At 41.8% G+C, this 19,086-nt stretch overlaps 1 protein-coding gene across 2 annotated transcripts; it reads right to left on the reverse strand.

Annotated features, from left to right (window-relative positions):
• Positions 1–1,708: 1,708 nt before the first annotated feature.
• On the reverse strand, positions 1,709–18,930 carry fam193a (family with sequence similarity 193 member A). 2 transcript variants are annotated; one of them, XM_085162594.1, is made up of 23 exons: positions 18,515–18,930; positions 16,302–16,376; positions 14,632–14,874; positions 12,708–12,883; positions 12,451–12,618; positions 11,793–12,039; positions 11,569–11,693; positions 11,230–11,377; positions 11,069–11,143; positions 10,888–10,962; positions 10,674–10,786; positions 9,526–9,768; positions 9,228–9,384; positions 8,905–9,051; positions 7,817–8,098; positions 7,248–7,470; positions 6,837–7,145; positions 5,304–5,586; positions 4,989–5,175; positions 4,594–4,833; positions 3,537–4,422; positions 3,132–3,213; positions 1,709–3,031 (listed from the first exon to the last, which is right to left on the reverse strand). In XM_085162594.1, exons 1-23 carry the CDS (start codon positions 18,734–18,736, stop codon positions 2,938–2,940), a joined length of 4,800 nt encoding a protein of 1,599 aa, XP_085018720.1. In that variant the 5' UTR covers positions 18,737–18,930; the 3' UTR covers positions 1,709–2,937. The 2 variants fall into 2 exon arrangements, with proteins under 2 accessions (XP_085018720.1, XP_085018719.1); XM_085162593.1 differs by having other exon boundaries at positions 6,789–7,145.
• Between the last annotated feature and the right edge of the window lie 156 nt (positions 18,931–19,086).

The raw sequence follows: 19,086 nt of genomic DNA on the forward strand, positions 1-19,086 counted from the left end.
ATCTTTATTGTTAAATAAAAGTATAAGGGCCATGTGGAATTTTAGCTACCTAATGGTGACTACAGTAGCATAGCCAAAGTCTTGTTTATTCTCCATATATATATATATATATATATATATATATATATATATATATATATATATAGTTTTTTTCTTCTGCTGGTTGTCAACGTCACACAAATTTTGTGCTAGCACAAAATGAGCTTAGTAAAATAAATAAATAAAACCCGAGTTGAAAAATTAAGCTAATCCAAAAAGTGCTAAAACCTATAGTTTCTTGAATGGCCATTTGAGGTTTGCTCCAATAAATGAGTCGTTATGTAAAATCAGAAGCACAGCCTGGTACAAAAACTGTTTGGGGCTAGTTTTTGGTGCTTGAAAAGAGTTAGACTTGAGGAAAAGATGCTCAAGACTACCATGACCGAGAAGCTACAGAGATTGTTTTGTGCTTCCGGGCTGAAGTTTAGGCTGCTTAAATCATATTAATCAGAACTTCAAAGTTATAAGTCACTTAAGGATACAGGTGCTTTTAAGTAAAATGTGTATCTTCTTGGTTTGCTTAGTTGTAACAGTAGACACTGTAAGGGGGTGGTTTGTGTAATGTTTTTGCTATCTGAGTTTGATTTTATGTCTGTCAGCCAAAATTTGCAGCCAGTTTATCGTCACGGTTTTCACCTTAAGCAGGGAAGCCGGAAATAGTGTTAACTGATTACCCGTATAGACCAAATATGATCACAGTTGTGTTAAAGTTATTCTACAGATGTGTTTGAATATTTGTGAGAATGGTTAGAGCTACAGTCATGGTAGAAGTAAACCACGCTCTCTTTAAATTCTAATGTTTTATGTGTCAGGAAATAATCTAGTTTATAGCAGATAAATACAGCCTGAGATGAACACATATTACACTGTGCAATTATATTGAACAGAAACTAAGCCAAAATGCAGAAGTAGCATGTAAAAACTAAGTACTGCTAACATAAGAATTAAGAGAATAAGTAGCAGCCAGGCACTGTTCATTAAATGCAATGATTAACTGAGCAAATGTGAGCACCTGTAGGACAAGTTTTGACATTTTTGCTGATTTAAGACATTCAGGTGTGAGTGAACACAAGCAAATATCTTAAAGAAGCAGTTGTTGCTGCTTATTGATCTGGTGAGTCCAAGTCCATCATTCTAGAGTACAAGTATAAAATCATACAGGACAGTTTTGAGTATTCCCAGGAGTGGATAGTGAAACCAATTCACCCCGAGTTCAAAGAAACTGCAATAAATCCAGGAGCTACATCTCCTAACAGACCTCAGCTAACATGCTAAGTGGTAATGTTCATGACAGCATAAAAATTAGGGGGGGGGAAAGTGGCTTGGTCAAATGGAGGTGTTTGGCACGGTTGTAGAGGGATGGTGATTCAGGCTCTAGGCATTGTAAGGTCCCAGTCAAATGAATGAACTGAAGCAACATTGTAAAGAAAAGAATGTCCAAAACTGTTCCACAATGATGAGAGACTGACAACATACAGGCTCCAGGGTGGTTCCACATCTACTGAGTCATGAGGTGTACTTAGGTTTTTCCACAAACTGCTTCTGCATTTTATCTCAAATATAGTTAAAATAGTGACGCCATGTAACATGTTGTTCATCGAAGATTGTATTTATGTAATTTTAAGATCCACTATGAATCCGTTTTATTTATTATTATTTTTAAACATAAAAGCTTAGAAGCGACAGGGTGTGCGTTCTCATTATACTATGACTCTATGTCCCGACCAAATGTGTACTCACCAGGCAGGTGCATTTTTATAACCGCTGGACCCAGCGAGGCAAAGCTGCTTCCCCATTTCCTTGTTTACACTAAGCTAACTGGCTGCTAACAGTAGCTTCACATTTTGTGAACTGTATCTGTAAATGTATGTACGTCCTTTGACATTTTGGTTTGGGGTTTTTACCGTATGTAGGAAATAAGATGTGACACAAGACACATAATCCTGCCATACTACTGTATTCCATCTTTCAAAAAAGAAAGACAAGATTTAATATTACTTAACAATATGTTAAAAGTAGCCAGTTTGGCTTTAGTGTTAATACAATATACACTCTATAACAGACTGATAGTGTGAGTATTGTTCTTTTTCAACTTCATTCTGAAAGTATTCTGATACAAGCTGGCTACAGGTCAAAATAAAGAAAACATAAACTGTAACTGGTACACGTTTACTCAACAGTTTGTTAAACAGAACTTAAAAACAAAAAACAAAAGAACAATGTCAAGTATTACGCCTTCCTCCTTTCTGTGAAATAAGGTGGAAGTAGTTGGTGGGGTTGGGGGAGGGTTTGGGAGAGTGGAAACCAGCTAACCAAGCTCCCTTGTCAATCGTGTGATGAGAGGCCGTGCTAGGAACAGGAAACGATGGGATAGTAAGCCACAATATGTCAAATACAGCTTTTAATTCATTACATTTCTCGCTTTTTTTAAGTTTCCATTGTCTCTCTTTTTTCTTTTTCTTTTTTAAGGAAACCTTCCAGACATAATAAGCATCTTTTGACTACAGTTAAGCCAATATAAGAAAATAATTTCAGACCATGGCTTTTTTTTTTCTTTTCTTTTCTTTTTTCCTTTTCAGTCAAGAGAAATGCCCAACTCAGACTAGAAGCACACAAGCAGGCAGGAAAAATTAATCAGATGTAGAGTAGCATTTTGTGATTCTGTGTCATTTCATTTCTTTTTATTTCTGCAGGTGGATCAGTCCAGATGGGTCTGTGTTGGAACCACACAGTGACAAGAACAAAGCAAGGCAGCGTGGGTGTGATTTGGGCACAGCGGGAGAAGTTCCAGGAGGATAACAGTTGGGTGGAAGTAAAGGGATAAGTGGAGGGTCGGGGTTGGGTTTGTATAGCTGTTAAGGTACTGATTGTGTCCTGACAGTCACTCACTAAACACCCTCAATGTGCAGCAAACGTAGCTTTCTTCAAGCTAAAGTTTGACCAGTTGATGGATAGCCGTTGACGGGTCTGGCGGGCAGAGTCTAAGCAAAATCTGGAAAAGAGAGAAAAGAAGGAAGAAAGCTGACATTAAGCCTTTGAGTTAGGGAAGAACACATTTTAGTAGTGTTCCTCCATAATTTGGTCAAACGCACCTTTTGAAGTATTCCACCTCCCTCTCCGTTTCATCCATTTCAGTGCTATCCAGGTCGATGTCTTTGGGCAGGAATACATCATCTAAAATGAAAATAAAACATTTTCATATATACATACACAGATAAATTCATCTCTCATTGTACTCATACACATTTTCCTGGTTCTAATCTGTCAGGATTACGTTTCCAAGGTGCTTTAACATTTCACAGTACGTCCGAGTTTGGGATCACAGCAAAGCTGGATTAAGAAATACTCTCTAGCACTTGCTCATGGTGATCAAACCTTGCTTATTACAGAACATCCAGGAGACAAATGAGGAAAACAATGCAGAACACTTTGTTGTTCCGACTTTAGCAGCAGGACAGGGTAGTCTGGACTTGTACACACAGAAGATTAAAACCAACCTATCGAGCTGTTCATCTTGTCTGCCTTCTTCTTCTTGCTCTTCTTGGTCTTGCCTTTGGGCTGTGGGGACTCTGCGGTCGGAGGTTTGCCGTTCTGCTGGGTCTGTTCGGACTGGGAGGTTGGAGGGGGAGACGGAGAGGGGTTTGACACAGGGGGGCTTATCCTGTCTTCCTTTGTTTGGGCTAGAGGTTGGTGTTGCTGCCTTTTACCGCTGGCACTTCTGTTATTGCTCCTTTCCTCCCTCTGGGGTTCACCGGTTGGGAGAGGAGCGAGGGCTTCAACGGGCCTAGTTCGCATTGCTTTGGTGTCTGTTGTAGTGGTAGCGCCATTAGCGAGCTTTACAGGCGCATCGGAGCTCTTGGGTAACTCTGGGGCTTTCTTTACAGCAGCCTCAGAGGTGGGCACTTTAGCGGACTGCTTACCCTTAGATTTACTGCTGACCTCGAGTAGAGAGGAGGTGCCGTTGAGGAGGGCAGGTGGAGAAGTGGGGATGTTGGTCTCAGCGGTAAACCCCTTTTCAGCAGCGCAGTTTGGGCTGTGCTGTAAATGGGGCCGGGGTAGTGAGTCAAATCTGGGTTCCTTCTGGTCAGGGAGGCGGATGAGAGTTTGAAGCAGCTGTGACTTTCCATTCTGAAGATTATCTAAGACGTTCTGAGCTGTCTGTTTAAGGGGCTGTGGATTGTTGTGAGGGGGAGCGGTATTTTCCTTTGCTTTCTCTTTCTTTTTCTTTTTGGCAGCGCGATGTTGCTGCAGCTCCTGCAGTCGGAGCAGTTCTTTTTGAAGCGCTTCTTCCTCTTCCTGCCTCTGTTGCCGTTGCTGTTCCTCCAACAACTGCTGCTCCTCCCTTTCGCGGGCCTCCGCCTCCAGACGGGCCTTCTCTTCCATCTGAAGCACACAGACGTTTACTATTAGTGTACTGACAACTCTGACTCATTAAAAAAATATATATATATGTATTTCCAAGTATTCTAGGAAAGTGGTTTTAACAAAAAGAATAAATACTGGAGGCTGTGTGTTCATTTCAAAAAGGCCTCTGGCCTGATCAGCAGCAGTTACCTTCTTTTGTTTGTGCCTTGCTCGTTTTGCTGCCTTAGAACTGGAAGCGGGTTTACTGTCAGCACTGTTGATAAACTGCAACAGGTCCTCCACCCGCCTGTGGTCCTCCACCCCTCCATCTCTTTCTATTACCGGCTGCTGTTCCTCGCGCTTCGGCTGTTCCTCTTTGCGTTTTGTCAGACGTAAGCGAAGCTTCTCCCTCATTTCTGCATAGTTTCGACTGGTAGGAGCAGCTGGGGGCTGTGAATAAAACAAAGGGTGTCACAGGGTACCGGGGAGGAAAATAAAAATAAATGAATCATTTGGAAAAAACAACAACAACAAAAACAAAAAAAAACCCACCAACAAGATGTTAATCTGAGGTCAATGTGTTTGCATAAACATGCATGTCTTACCCCGCCATGTCCAAAGAATTCGCAGTAGCAGCAGTCACAGTACTTTCCTTCTTTCTGGTTGGTGGATGTGGAGGTGGAAGAGCTGTGCTCCGAGCAGCTGTCCTCGTCCTGACTCTCCTCTCCATCATATGGCGGATGCTCGTACCCCCCATTCCCTTCACAGCGATGGCCTTCACAGTCAGGATCACTGAAATAAATAATGTTTTAATGTTTCAGTACTTTAAATTCCGTTTGGATTGCTGGTTCTTTTTTACCCTGCGACAAAAAAGAAATAAGATAAATAACCTTTCCTGTGAAACCAGACAGCAAACTTGCCTGCAGACGCTGGGTGGGGCACTGATGGGCCCATCCATTGAGGTGGCCAGAGGTTCTGCGGGTGGGAGGCAATGACCCTGGTGGGAGTCTGCAAAGTCTGGAGCTGGAGTGGCCATTTTTGGGAAGGGTTGTGATCCTATTGTCGGAAGGTGCGCGGTGGGTGCTGGAGGGAGCGGGGGCCCCGAGAGAGGAGGGAGGGAGGTAAGTCCTGTGGAGCCATTTCTAGGGGTGGTTGGAGTGGGTTGCCTGTGGTCCTCTTTACCTAGATTGTGAAATACGTCATCTAGAAGGGAGGAAAAATGGCCAGAATTACAATATTTACATTAACAAAATACACAAAAGAAAAAATCCCCACATCATCAAAAAACAACATGATCGTGTTCAGAGCTTCCAGACAGGAAAACAAACAAGCCAAGTGTTGCTGACGCATGCTTCGCACGTCAATACCACTTCTTCTAAACCAGCGCAACGCAGTTTCAGCTTGATGACCTTTTGAATATGAATTATAACGCTGATATTTATATTTGCTCATTTAAACTTAGATCAATCTCTCTATATATCTATCTCTCTATCTATCTATATCTCAAGCCACATCATTCATTTACCACAATACAACGATCAGACATTTCAGAATAAAACACAATTTACACTTTACTCCAGGTTATCTGAGTAATTGTTGAATGTGTGGACATAAGAAAGATTTGAATTCACCATTCTGTCAATTTTTAACTGTGCATTCAAGCATAGACACAGTAGCAAACCTTGCATAGAAAAACATGCTTGCTACAGTTAACACTGAGAAAAATATAAAAGACTAGGCATCCTTCCCATATGCTTTGATATTTGGAAAGGTCAGAGAGGTAATAAATACCAAAAAAAAAACCTACTATTATAGAGAAAATGAATAATTATCCTGCTGAATAAAAGCTATCAGTGACGGCAAAAAATTTGTATGGGATCAAAACTGATGACACACCCAAATTTTCAAGGGGACTTATTATCAATTAGTTAAATATGTACTCTTACAATGAAGGATGCACAATACACACTGACAAGTTTCCCCGTGAGTCAAAAACTCTGGTTTCAGACCCCTAAACGCTCAGTTTATTCCATTTCTGCCTCTGTATAATACCAAAGACATCCGACATGATACCTGTGAGCACAGCATCCACAGCCGTCAGATGGTTGTTTTGTTTGAGTAGGTCTAGCCACCTTTTTTTCAGCCAATTAAAAGAAAGGCAGTTTAAATAGAGGAAGCTAAAATGGTTTGTTTCAAACAATTGATGGACCGAGGGGGTGCACCCAAAAATATTTTGATGTATGAATAACACAGAGCTGGGGTACGAGAATAAAATACGTCGTTGGAAACAACCACAACGAGTCCCTTTTAACTGTAGGTGTCAAATTGTTTGAGTGTCCCATCATTTTAATAACAAAAAGCCCCATCAGTACAAACCTAACCACTACTCCTACTTCCTATATTACCTAAAGAGTTGGGTCTTTTAGATGCTAGGTGGATGGGTGGGTTATTACTTGACTGGACAGTGGTAGCAGTGCAGGACACTGAGGACGTGGAGGCGGAGGTGGCCATCACCACTCGATTCGTCTCCATGAAGGCATCCTGGAAATTGTAGAGACACTTCTTCTTGCCGCCGGTCTTCTTCTGCTCTTTGGCTTCTGAAGAGGAGCATGAGGACGAGGAGGATGACGACAAAGATGATGACAAGGAAGAAGACGAGGAAGGGGGCAGAGGCGTGGGCAGTGAGGAATGTTCCCCTTGGGGGCAAATAGATGATGTTGGAGGGAGGGGGACATCAGCGAGTGGTGGTCCAAGCATATCACCTGTTGGGTTAGGACAAAACATAAGGGAAGACATTGTCTTAATGATTCTTTTTAAATGATTTCAACATGGTTGGTGATTTGTGCTGTGCCGGGGCGGCTCACCTGGAAGCGATTCGGGCAACAGCACAGACGGATTCCAGCTCTTCATCACAGCAGCGTCCCATAAATTCTCAAACTTGAGCGAGAGGCACTGCAGAGAGCTGTTCCAGTCACCTGCACTGCCCGCACTGCCGAAGCAGTTCTGGTATACATGCTCTGGTAAAGATGCGCTAAAGGCTGGCTGCTTGGCCGCCGAGTGGTTTGATATAGGGTTGGGGGGCAGAGGCTTAAGGTGGGAAAAAAAATGTGATTAGTAAGGGAATAATGAGATGAACAGGTTTGAGTTTGGCACACAAAGTTCAGGACTGCTCTGTTCTTTTTGCTTTTTTCCCCCTTCCCCTAGTTTAGGTTCAGTCTGTCCCCTTGTGGCAGAAAAAAGGAACTGCAGTGACACCAAATGAAACTAGCGTACAACTAATCTTAGCATTGTTCTTGGAACCTTAAAAAAAAAAATCCCCAGTGATAAGGAAATGAATCAATTTTCCCCTTAAAGACACTCTCAATGCTAGAATTCTACATACTGATCGGAAGAATACAACTTACGTCTGCCTCTAAAAAATTGTTATCCTCACCTTGTTGTGTGTGAGAGGTGGGCTTGGTGGGTAGAGTGTGGGGTGCAGGAGGGGCCGGGAGAAGTTGTGTAGGGGCAAGTGGCCGTGGATGTGTGGGTACAAGTGGAGGGCGGGGTGTGCAGGGGGGGTCTTGCTGTCTGTGAAGAATTGGTGTCCAACAGCGGGGGGAGGAGGCGCAGCGTGGAGCCGACTAGGGGGCAAACACGTGGCGGGGCCCAGGGTGGAAGAGCTGGGGTCCTGGTTGCACACGTGGCACTCGCAGGCATGCTGGACCTGCTCTGCCTGAGGGTGGGGGTAATATAGGTTTGAAACACGTTGATTTAAAAGAGTAATAATAGCTAAATCATGTATCGGAATGTAGTAGTGGAGTTCATTTTTCCAATTCATCTCCATCGAGGATTTCATTATTTTTTTTATTTTTTTTTATTTTTATTTTTTAAATTAGTGTGACTACACTTCCAAGTTTTTATCTCCGCTCTTACATTAGAATTAAACTGATGTGCTTTTTGTGTCACATGAACATTAGTAAAGTGGTTCAGGTCTCATCAGTGCCACTGCACGGATACACGGATGTCTTGCCCTGCAAATAAAGCACCTCGTTTCGTCAGTAACAGCTGTACCTGGAGGTGGCAAGGATCGTGGCCAGGTAAGTGTGGCATTAGCTTTAGTTATAGACTTTAAAAAACAAACGAACAAATAAAATAAATAGCAAATGTCTTCTAGTCTTTAATCCACACAAATAGTATAAGGGGACTTTCACTGATGCACAGATGACCAGTCTAGTGTTTGTATAGTAATACCACTCATATTATAATGGAATAGCAACTCAAATTAATACTGAAACTACTGGAACTGCATTGAAACTGAAATGAGCAAACCCAGTCTAATCTATAACAAAAAAAAAAAAATTAAAACAAAATTTAAATTCATGTAAAAAAAAACAAAACAAAAAAAAAACCAACACACTCCTGCGATAACCCCGTGTCCTGTGATCATTATTTTTAGATCTCTCGTCACACAATGAGTGCGTCTGAGCATATGGCCCTTAAAGGAAGATGAATGAAGGCTCATTGTATTTGTATAAATACCTGTTGGTGGTTGTAGGAGGGTGGAGGACTATTGGTCTTTCCTGAGGAAAGCTGTTCCTGCTGCCCTGGGGGCTCCCCACCACCCTCGCTATTAGCTTCCTCCTCGTCACCCTCCGATGAGCTGCTGCTGCTGGTAATGCGAGGAGACTGACACAGAGAAGTGCAGAACAAAAACTGAATTAGTATGTGAGGACACACGCACAAAACATTTCCCAAATTACCCGTAACCCACTCATAATGAACTGCAGCTTCATCATCCAGAAACCCGGCAGGGAAATTCACAGCTAATCTTGGGCATTTTTTGGGGGCTGTAGAGGACTCACCCCTGTCTTTAGCGCCACGTTTTCACCTTCCCCGTTGATGTCGTTATGAAGACCGTTCACAGCAGCAGTCACCACACTGTTGTCCTCATAACCACTCATAGGGTACATGTCCCCAAACTTATTGGACAACGGAGGCACTTCGTCATCATCGCTAATGCTACAACAAGAGAGAAATGAGAAGTCAGGAAGAAGAAGAGACTATTTATCGAAATATCAGTTCCACTTTAATAGCACTTATTTTTATGTTAACGCTAAGATTGGGGAAAATACTAATATTCATGATTTTAAGATGACTTACAAAGTGTTGGTGTCCCCTTCAGGCAGAATGAGTCTCGGATGCTGCTGGATGGTGATGGGAGAACTGGAGTTGGAGCCGGACGCTGAACTGCCGGAGGAGAGGCTAGGAGGGTGCACCCCTGCCAAGAAGTCCCGGGGAGGATCCCCTTGCATGGGTAGTTTGATGTGGAGGTCCTCAGCGATGGGAGAGTCCATTATGCCACACGTTAGGATGTGAGAGAGGCTACAGTCGTCACATGTGCACCTGTTGAAAAAAGTTGAGACAAAATTAATATTGTGATGCTGATTACAGGACTCTCTCAATAAAGTTCCTTCATGAAGTATTTTAAAAAGACAATTCCCATACAGTCAGTCGCTCTCCCATCTTTAAATAGGTTCTATAGCAGAATGACAAAAGTCTTGAGCCACACCAGTGACGTGACCCTCACCTCATGTCACTGCTGATTTTCAGACCACTTCTTGTGTAATTTGGCATACCTCAGCCTTGGCTAAGGTATGCCACTTTAAGACACGACTTTCAGACGCTTTTCATCTGCGTTTTTTTTCCCTTTCAAAATTTCTCAGGACACCCTACACAGCATGTAGAGATGTGCCATGTTTTCAGCTAATAGCGCTTTGTTGTTGCAAAGACACCAGTTTAGACCTTCAAACTGTTATCTTATCATTTCTAATAGAAATCGCATTATGTGTAGACAACACTGTTTCATCCTTTGAGTTCTTATGCTGGGATGATTCATAGGTAAGTGTTAGGTGGCTAACAGAAAGAAAAGAAACCTCTGAAAATGGTCAGGTACAAGGACTGCACTGAAAAAGCCTGAAAAAGACTTAAACTATTACACGAGCCCACAAAGAAATAAAATAAATTCTGGCTCCTTGGAAGCAAAATATAAAGAAATAGCTCAAGACTTTTGCACATAATAATAATAATAATAATAATAATAATAATAATAATAATAATACCTGCAAGTAGAGGGGGGTTCATTTAATTTCTTCACAACTAAACATAACCAGTCTGTTCACTTATTTTATACATGTTATCCTTTTTTTTCCCCTGTGAAGATAATTTGAATTATTTCTGAAATTCACTGGACTAAGAGTAACGTAATCCCAGGCCAGACAGGGACAAGCCACTGAATCCTGACAGCTCACCTTCTTCTGTAATTGCAGTTTGGACAGTCTGGAATACTCAGACGAGATGACAGCATTCTCATTGTGTCTGTGAAGTTGTTATCTCCGGTGGGGGATTTCTTACTGTTGGGTAACTACAAAAAAAAAAACAAAAACAGAAACCATTACAGCGGTTTGAAGGACACAACTGTAAAACTCCATTGTAAAATGACAGCGTCATAATCACGTGCCGTACCTGTTCTTCTATAAACCTTCTTTGCTTAAAGAATTCCCAGTCCTCTTTCAGCATTCCCTGCTTAGTCTTTAAAGTCTGGAAACAGGCAGATAGTAAGAATCAACAAAGACTTAAGAAGCTTCACAAATCAAAGATTGAAAAAAATATCTAAACAGTCACACAGAGTTTTCATTTCACTTACATTTTTGCTAATTAAAGACTTGTGTGGCTCTGTTCTTTGGTTGGTAATATTCTGACCCTCCACCTTAAAAAGCATCTACAAAAGAAACATGTTACACAATTTGTTATTCTCTGTACTGAACATGAGCGTTACACAAGACATTCTTTTACTGCCCTGCGTACCTGTTCATCCACATAGTCATCAATCCTCTTCTCACACTCCTGCCACTGAGCGGCCACTGAAGCCATCTCCTGCTGCAGTTGCTGGTAGCTCTCTAATAACGTCCTGTACGTATCTTCACTGTATGAATCATGGGAAGCTGTGCCGTGCCTGTGGAAAGAAAACAACAAACAAATAGGGATTAGGGATAAGCCTGCTGGCTTATGGCTCACTACCATGGAAGCTTGTTCAAAGGCAGCATCTGAGAAGGTAATGTGCAATTTGGGTCTTTATTAGCAATCAAATCATCACGATGAGTGTCTAGTCAAAGAGTCTTCCTTTAAATAGAAGCGATGTCTTACCTAAGCTGTGCAATGAGTGCCGGTAAACTGCTGTGTAAGATCGGTTCGGAGAAAACCAGATTCTCGAAAAGGTGTTTGTTGTGCAGCTCCCAGGTCACCTGAAATTTCTGGAGGTGCTCATTTTCCTGGGGAAGAGCAAAAAAAAGGAAATAAAAGAAAAGTTAAGAATGCGATGAATATGTCAAACGTGTTATCGTATGTGGGGGAACAACACTCGGACGAACCAGGGTGAGCAGGAAGCTGCTGATGGTTCGTGCAGCTTGACAGAGGGCGTTGTATTCCTCCAGCAAAAGTGAGATGAACTGGTGGGCTTGAGGAGGACCTTGGGCTGCAGCTATGGTCCCAGGTGGTCCCGTGTTCTTGGAACCTGCAGAAAGGTGCTTCAGTAGACGCACTTTCATTTCCAAGACGTATTCCCGAGCCTGCTGCTCCAACCGCTGGTAGAGCTGATAGGGATCCTTTTCACAGAGTCTGCGGGAGAAAAACAATAAACATAATGTGGGAAAAGAAAAAAAAATTCCCCATCTATTGATGCTACCAGCACGTAAAACTCTTCTTTCTCTTGTAACACTGTCTGTACAGTTTAAAATCTCCCAATGTGAGTCATATAGTTTCCTCAATTACATCATATTAAGTAATCCAATAGGCTTTTTACAGGCCTGTGGACTTGTTCAAATACACTGGAAAAACAAACAAAAAAACCCAAAACAAAACAAGGCAGCAGTTTCAGTTTGTTGACATCAGCGCAAAGGCTCCCACGCCTCTGGTTGTTTTTAGAGAAGCTCCCTGTTAACAGTGACCTCTAGTGGCCAAACACACCCCTGAAAGCCAGTGAAAGAAAGACCTGAGAAAGAGAGGCGGGATTTCTGGTCGTGGTCATACCTGTCCACCAGCTCCTTCATGCCCTCCTTGTCTCTCTCTAGAGGCTGGTCGTGGTCATCTGCAAGTGGCGTTCCCGTCTGTCTGTAGATGTAGCGCACCAGGTAGCGAAGCTCCGACCAATGATTCTGCAGCAGCTGCGACTCCCTCTCCGACTCGGCAGAGATCTCCCTGTAATTCCCACAAATTCATTAAGAATCAGTGAAAAAAACAAAACAAAAACAAAAACGCAAGGAATCAAAGAGTCAACCTGAACTGACCGCCTCTCGTTGCAAGCTTCGCAGCTGCACACTGTATCAGCAGGCATCGGCGTGGTGAGGTCCGGGGCAGGAAGCATGGGTAGAGTAGGCGCAGCAGTGGTCAGTCTGTCCCCTGTGGCTGCCTCCTGGCCCAAGTTCCCATTACCCACAGGCATGTGCAAAAGAAAGTCCTGACTCTGTAGGCATTATGAAGGAAAACAAAGACATCACAATAAGACATTGAACAAATCCAGAAACATTTTTATTAGTTTACTGTGATGCTGATCATTTATCAGGAGCCGATGGTGACACTGGGCATGTCACACGGCTGTCCAGAAAGCTGAAAATAATGTGCTGACATATAATATGAATGTCAATCACTTCTCTGTATTTAAGAGCATTTTTAATCATTTAAGTTGATTCCTCTTCAGTCTCTTCAGTTGTGGCTTGTCACTGGCTTGGACACTGTGACAGCTACAAGGCCCTGAAAATGACTGCTCTGATATGTCCAGCACCACATGGCGCTCAGCCTATTTACGTTTATAATGTGTTGGACAGTAACTACAATTGGGACGAGCACACAGTGCAGTCTTTTTTTGTTTAGAGAAAAGTTACAGTAACAATTGACAAGCATCAGGGCCGGGATCAGCCAACCACTGTGAGAACTGACTTATAATGTCACAGCATCATTCACTCATCACCAGAAAAAGCACAGCATGGGGCAGACTAGATAGAGAATATATGTGCAAATTTTCTTTTCTGCAGCTATTTCAAAATAAAAGCTCTAATGCTGTGAGTCAGCAGAGCACGCCCCTGCAGTTAGGATGCATTTAACAATACATTTAAGAGGAAGCCAAACCCAAGACCAACATCCAAGGCTAACGCACCAACAACTAAGAAAACATAGGACTGAGCTCCAAAAAACAAACGCTTGGGAGTTTTCAAAAGCAACTCAGACTGAGACTTTGGATGAAGAACAAAAATGTAGGCGCAATCTTACCACCTGCATACAAATAAAAAGCTAAATTTCTTTTAGAATTTGCAAGAACGGAAACAAAGTCGAGTCGCTGCCTTTGTAAATTTGTCTGTAGAAAAGTGTTTTTATTAATTACAACTAATAATCACTCATACACACATTCAACCAGGAAAATAAAACGTCACTTTGTATTATGGGGGGAGAAAAAAAACACTGATTTCAAATCACAAGATTTTTCCACAGGCAGTCGGTCATAAAGAAGCTCTTTATACACAGAGTCACTGGAGCGCACACTCAAACACACGTCATCTTACAACACAGGCCTGAGAGGATATTTTCAGTCACACTTGGGTGTGCAGAGGAGAAAGAGAGAAAACTAATTAAGACTACAACAGCAACACTGCCACTTATTTTCTTAATTAATCATTAGGAGTATTAAATGTGACTACGTGTTAAAATAAAGACTTAAATCATTATGTATTATGATTTTTATAATTAGTTCCTTCATTTCTAGATACAGATGCAGCTAATGCCATAATCACAACTACATTTTAATGTACCATTTATTATATATCAAAAGCATTTAATTAATGTAACTGAAAAATTGAAAAAGTGCACATTTCAAGCTGAAGCGTCTAGAAGCCGCTACCTCGTTGAATCAATTCAAGCTTGTGCAATCGTATTATTCTGCTCCCATCATTACGTTCTTACAGCAGCAGCAGCTGCTCACGGTGGCTGCATCTGTTTCGGCCGTTCTGGCACAGAACCAGCAGTGCCAGGTGAAGGCAGGAGCTGCATCATCCACTGAAAGACCGCAGCTGTGCACGTTAAACTGCAGATATGTGGCATCAGTGTTGAGCCAGAAAACCGACTGAACGGCGGAATCGAGCAAAGGCTTGACACGCAGCACTCTCTCTCCATGCACAAACTCTTTATAACTTTAATTCTCTTCACACTCGTGTGACTTACCCCTAAAGACTGCTCTAGAGTAGTATGTCGGTCCTCCTTCTCCACTGTGCGCCTGCAGTCAGAGCACACCCACAGAGGCAGCTGTAGGGCACTGGGAGTCTTGGCAGGCTGTGCCGTACCGTTCTGGCCTGAGATGCCTGCCTCTGAAGGCACAACAGTGTCTTTACGCTCACATCGACACAAGAGGCAGCGATCACCAGCCGTGTAGGGCGCTCGCTGGTTCAGGCCAAATGTGAATGGGGTCTGTGGTGGGAAAGAAAAAAATATTAGTTTACATTAAGTTACTGTGTTTGATTAAAATCCCCTAGATAGAAATGCAGTGGCTGTTGTCATTTATTACTTAAGGGAATAAATAAAAGCAGGTTATTTTTTAGTAGGAAAGTCAAACTAAATTCTTCTTCTTCTAATAATAATAATAGTAATAATACAGATGTTATTTTAGAGGAAAACTCAAGTTTGCGATCACTTGAACTGCTAACCAATCTAATATTCACGACCCAATGTACTCCAGGTACAACAACTGTTTGAACAGGCTCGCTGTACTTCATTAAATCACAGGAACTTTAACACAGAGTCCTTTCAGTGAGTGAACCACAGAGGGGCACAAACACGTAATTAGAAGCTAGAGGCTTCAATTAATGATATACACACTGACTGCTTGTCACGGTGGGTGGGATGGCTATGGGATTTTAAGAAGAAGGTTGACTTCCATCTATTTCAGCTACATTTTAAAAGTGTACTCCTGGAGACTGTGACTCAGTGAGTACTGTGGGTTAGAGCGGGGCAGCTTTACACTTAACGGAATATCAGCATCTATCCAAACATGATATGGCCTCCTAGTACAGCTACGGTATGAATTTCAGAATCCTATGTTTCCTCCTTCTTAAATTATCGCATTCTCAAACTCAGGTGTCAATATTGTAAATTCATTTTTTTTTTTTAAATCGGCGTAAGAAAGTAGCTGAACATTGTGTGACACGTGTTAGTTAATCATTTACTCATTTGCGTTGTATCCAACTGCTCCTGATCAGTGTGTAGTGTTTCACACAACAAACAGGAGAGTTGTAAAGTGCCCTCTGTTGGACAAACTATGCAACGCCAACTCTCATAACATAGTTGAAAGGCATTTCTCACCCTTCTTCTTTACCTTTTTAATTTCCATTTATATATTATTTATCCATTTATTATTATTATTATAAAAGATCAGCGAAAAGCAAATATTTGCAGACAATATCTGCTCACTGATCAATCAGTTGGGTTCTCTATGATAAACAGTACATTTCATACATATATTTCCTTGTTCAAGTTCATGTTCGTGATGTGTGTTGTATGTATTTGAATTCTGAGGAAAAACGTCATTAGAAATCAGAAAAAAAGGCAGTTATCAACACTTAAACCCTACTGTAAAAAAATAAAAAATACAAATGCTGGAGCATCTGAATGTATGAATAACTGAGGCAAGTCCTACCGAATATGAATACGTTCCATACTTAAAAATGACTGGATTAACAGAAACACTGAATGCTTAAATCTTGAGTGGGTTTCCACCATTTAGCGTACACACAGTTCTATTGTCAAGGTGTGTATTATACTGGTAAACTGGACATGTCTTTGAGCGACAAAGGTTCTGTATCATTGAGTGGATTCAGAAACTCTTGACTGTACTTTACCTGAAGGACTCCAGAGAAGTCAGCATTCACCGGTCCTTCCGTAAACTGTGGTGTAACGCCGCTGTTCACTTTGACCTGATGGACACAAAACAGCTCATAGTTTACAATGAACTCATCCCTTTCTATTTATGCAGGTGCTCAATTACACTAAGTGATGACACAGTTTCTATATTACACCCCAAGCTTCTAATGTTTTTTGTATTATTTTCTGGGTTTTATATTCGACTGCATATATATTTATACTGATAAACCTCTCATAGGTTCACACCTGTACACACTGGATACACAGAAAGCCTATAAACAAAATTGCCCAAAAATGATGTACGCACATTTAAGGAGTCAACTCGGAAAAATTATAGAAAAACATAATCTCTATCTAGCCATGCACAGACTGGCAGAAAAGTAGTCGGAACTGATCATTTAGACTAAAGGATTAAATTCAAGCAGTTTCATGTTATGTAAACTTAAACGACAAATTACTGTTGCTGCTGCAGGCTGACACAAACCACCATGGTAGTAATCGGTGCTATGAGAAAAACAAGTTGGCTATCTGTGCATGTACTGTTAGGCATTAGTAATAACTGACATTTAAAAATAAAAATGAATGCTGCAGTAAAACATGCACATAAACATATTGTAAATGATCCAGTACCTGAACAACTAGGACTCCAGTTTATATCAAGGCTCTCTTCTTTTTAGTAACTGCTATACTGTCACCTTGCACTATATAGTATATATACACGTACTAGACAGTGTATGCTTACTTTATGGATGACTAAAGTAAGGTGTTTAGTGCTAACAGCATTGGTTTTTCTTTCTCTGTGTTTCTCTCACACACTGAGATAGAGCGAGGCTGAGTCACTGAGATAGGTGCAGATAGACTGGTATTACTTTAAGGAATTAATTTTTAATTTAATTACCGTTGTCTTGACAGTTTTTCAAGCTAACACTAGCTCCTGCACTATGACTCACAGGTGTTTCTCCTGTTTAGCACAGGCCTGACTGAATGGCTGGTCTTTGTTTAAGCTTCATGATATTTTGCGTACAAAAAGAATACACAAAACAGCAGTGGCTCCAAGTAGTCACATTTGGTTTTCCATAATGGATTAGCCAAGAAATTTCTTGTATCATTTACCTTATTAGCGCAGCAGTGAATTAACAAAGTTAAAATTAATAAAGTTACGATGAAATAAATGAAGCTTGGTATGACTAGGGGTATTTTTCTTTATTTTCAGCGATATTGTTGTTACCATGAATTCTTCTGCCCACTTGTAGCGGAAAATCTGATACTGTAACATCACTAATCCCAAACAAACAACACACACTTTCTACGTGAGAGACCAGAATAGCTACAAAAGCACAACAAACGTACACAGAAGCACAGAGAGGACATAGTTTCCTTCGATGCAGAATACAGAACACTCAAGTGTTATTTACGCGACCCATTAAGCTAACCAACATCTCCGATCTTGTAAATAAGCTTGCTAACCATCTTAAGATTTCACTGTTAAGTTTCTCTATCGTGGTATTGAAGTATACGGGCTCATTAGGCTAACGTGGAGGAGGTAGTCGAGTACTTTAGCTGGTCCTCTGGAAAATATGACCAAGTTAAACTCAAACTTTTACAGACTAGAGAAATACAGAGAGAGAAACAAAACGATGGGAACTCGGAATTTAAAAACACAAAAACAGTGATGAGATTGTTAGTGCTCTTGACTGTTAGCATAAGCTAGCATCAGTGTTTACCTAGGTGATAGCAGCTTTTGAGCCACCTACGTTAATCTTAATGTTATTCCCGAATAACTTTGATTCGAGCAGCCCAATCTATACCTGTGCTAGCCATACACAGAGAAGAATATTAGATCAACCAACTGCATGATTGTGTCTAAATCGTTGTCGATACACCTACGACCTCTTAACTTAAGCTAACGATGGTAGTGCCAGGATTTCGCCAAGACTTTAGTAAGTTAGCCTGACGTTTAAGACAGTGTGTTACATTACACTGGGGACTGTTTAACTGCTGGCGATTATTTCACAAAGAATAAACAACTATTATTAGCTGTGATTAAGCCGGTTAACTACCAGCTACGATGCACTTGTTAGTTAGCTAGCTGCCTTCCTCGCATCAGTCTCGGGCCCAAATCAGATGTGTCGTTGATAACGCTCCTAGCTGCTCGCCCCTGTTTTGACATCCAGTAGTGTGACACTCTTACCTCGTCGTTTATGCCCGTGATGGATCCTATATTCCCGCTGCCTGCACTGCCAGGTGTCAAAAAGCCGACGACAGAGGCAGGTGCTGCTGTTCCCTCACAGCCCAGGGCCGAAGCAACCCCGGCCTTGCCACCGCTGGTATTGCAGACAGCACTGCAGCTACTGCCACCGCCCCGCTTGTTCTTCCTGCGTTTAGCCCCCCGTTTAGCATCGGTTGGACTCATTTTTCCCAATAAAAGAAGCGAGACAACTTGCCGTCCAGACTTAGCAGAGTCTCAAGTGGAATGCCTGTTGCAATCACTCGCGTATAAATCCTGGATAGCAGTATAGAGACTCTCAAAACGGCAGACACTCAGTTCCATCAAAGTGCAAGCCGACTTCATATATTCCAATATGGCCTCTGACTGGACTGCCTCAACCAGGGCTCAGATCGCGTCGAAACGTAAATGTGCGTCCCCACCCAGGCGCTCATGGGAAATTGAGTTTGCCATGGGAAATCACTTTCTAAGCAGATAACAGGGAGAAAGTTGTAGTTAGCGGAGATAAACACTGACGTTGAATGCTTTACAAACAT

The sequence above is a fragment of the Neolamprologus multifasciatus genome, chromosome 6 (genome assembly GCF_963576455.1).
Source record: "Neolamprologus multifasciatus chromosome 6, fNeoMul1.2, whole genome shotgun sequence".
In the NCBI taxonomy this organism is placed as follows: Eukaryota; Metazoa; Chordata; class Actinopteri; order Cichliformes; family Cichlidae; genus Neolamprologus; species Neolamprologus multifasciatus.

What these genes read in the sequence shown, in the direction of transcription:
- fam193a (XM_085162593.1), bottom strand. Translation starts at nt 18,736, where the DNA reads ATGAGTCCAACCGATGCTAAACGGGGGGCTAAACGCAGGAAGAACAAG. An exon ending in GCAGCTTCCTGCTCACCCTG is followed by an intron (nt 11,694 to 11,792) that starts GTTCGTCCGAGT and finishes GCTCTTCCCCAG; the next exon opens with GAAAATGAGCACCTCCAGAA. An exon ending in CACCTCTCACACACAACAAG is followed by an intron (nt 7,471 to 7,816) that starts GTGAGGATAACA and finishes TCCCACCTTAAG; the next exon opens with CCTCTGCCCCCCAACCCTAT.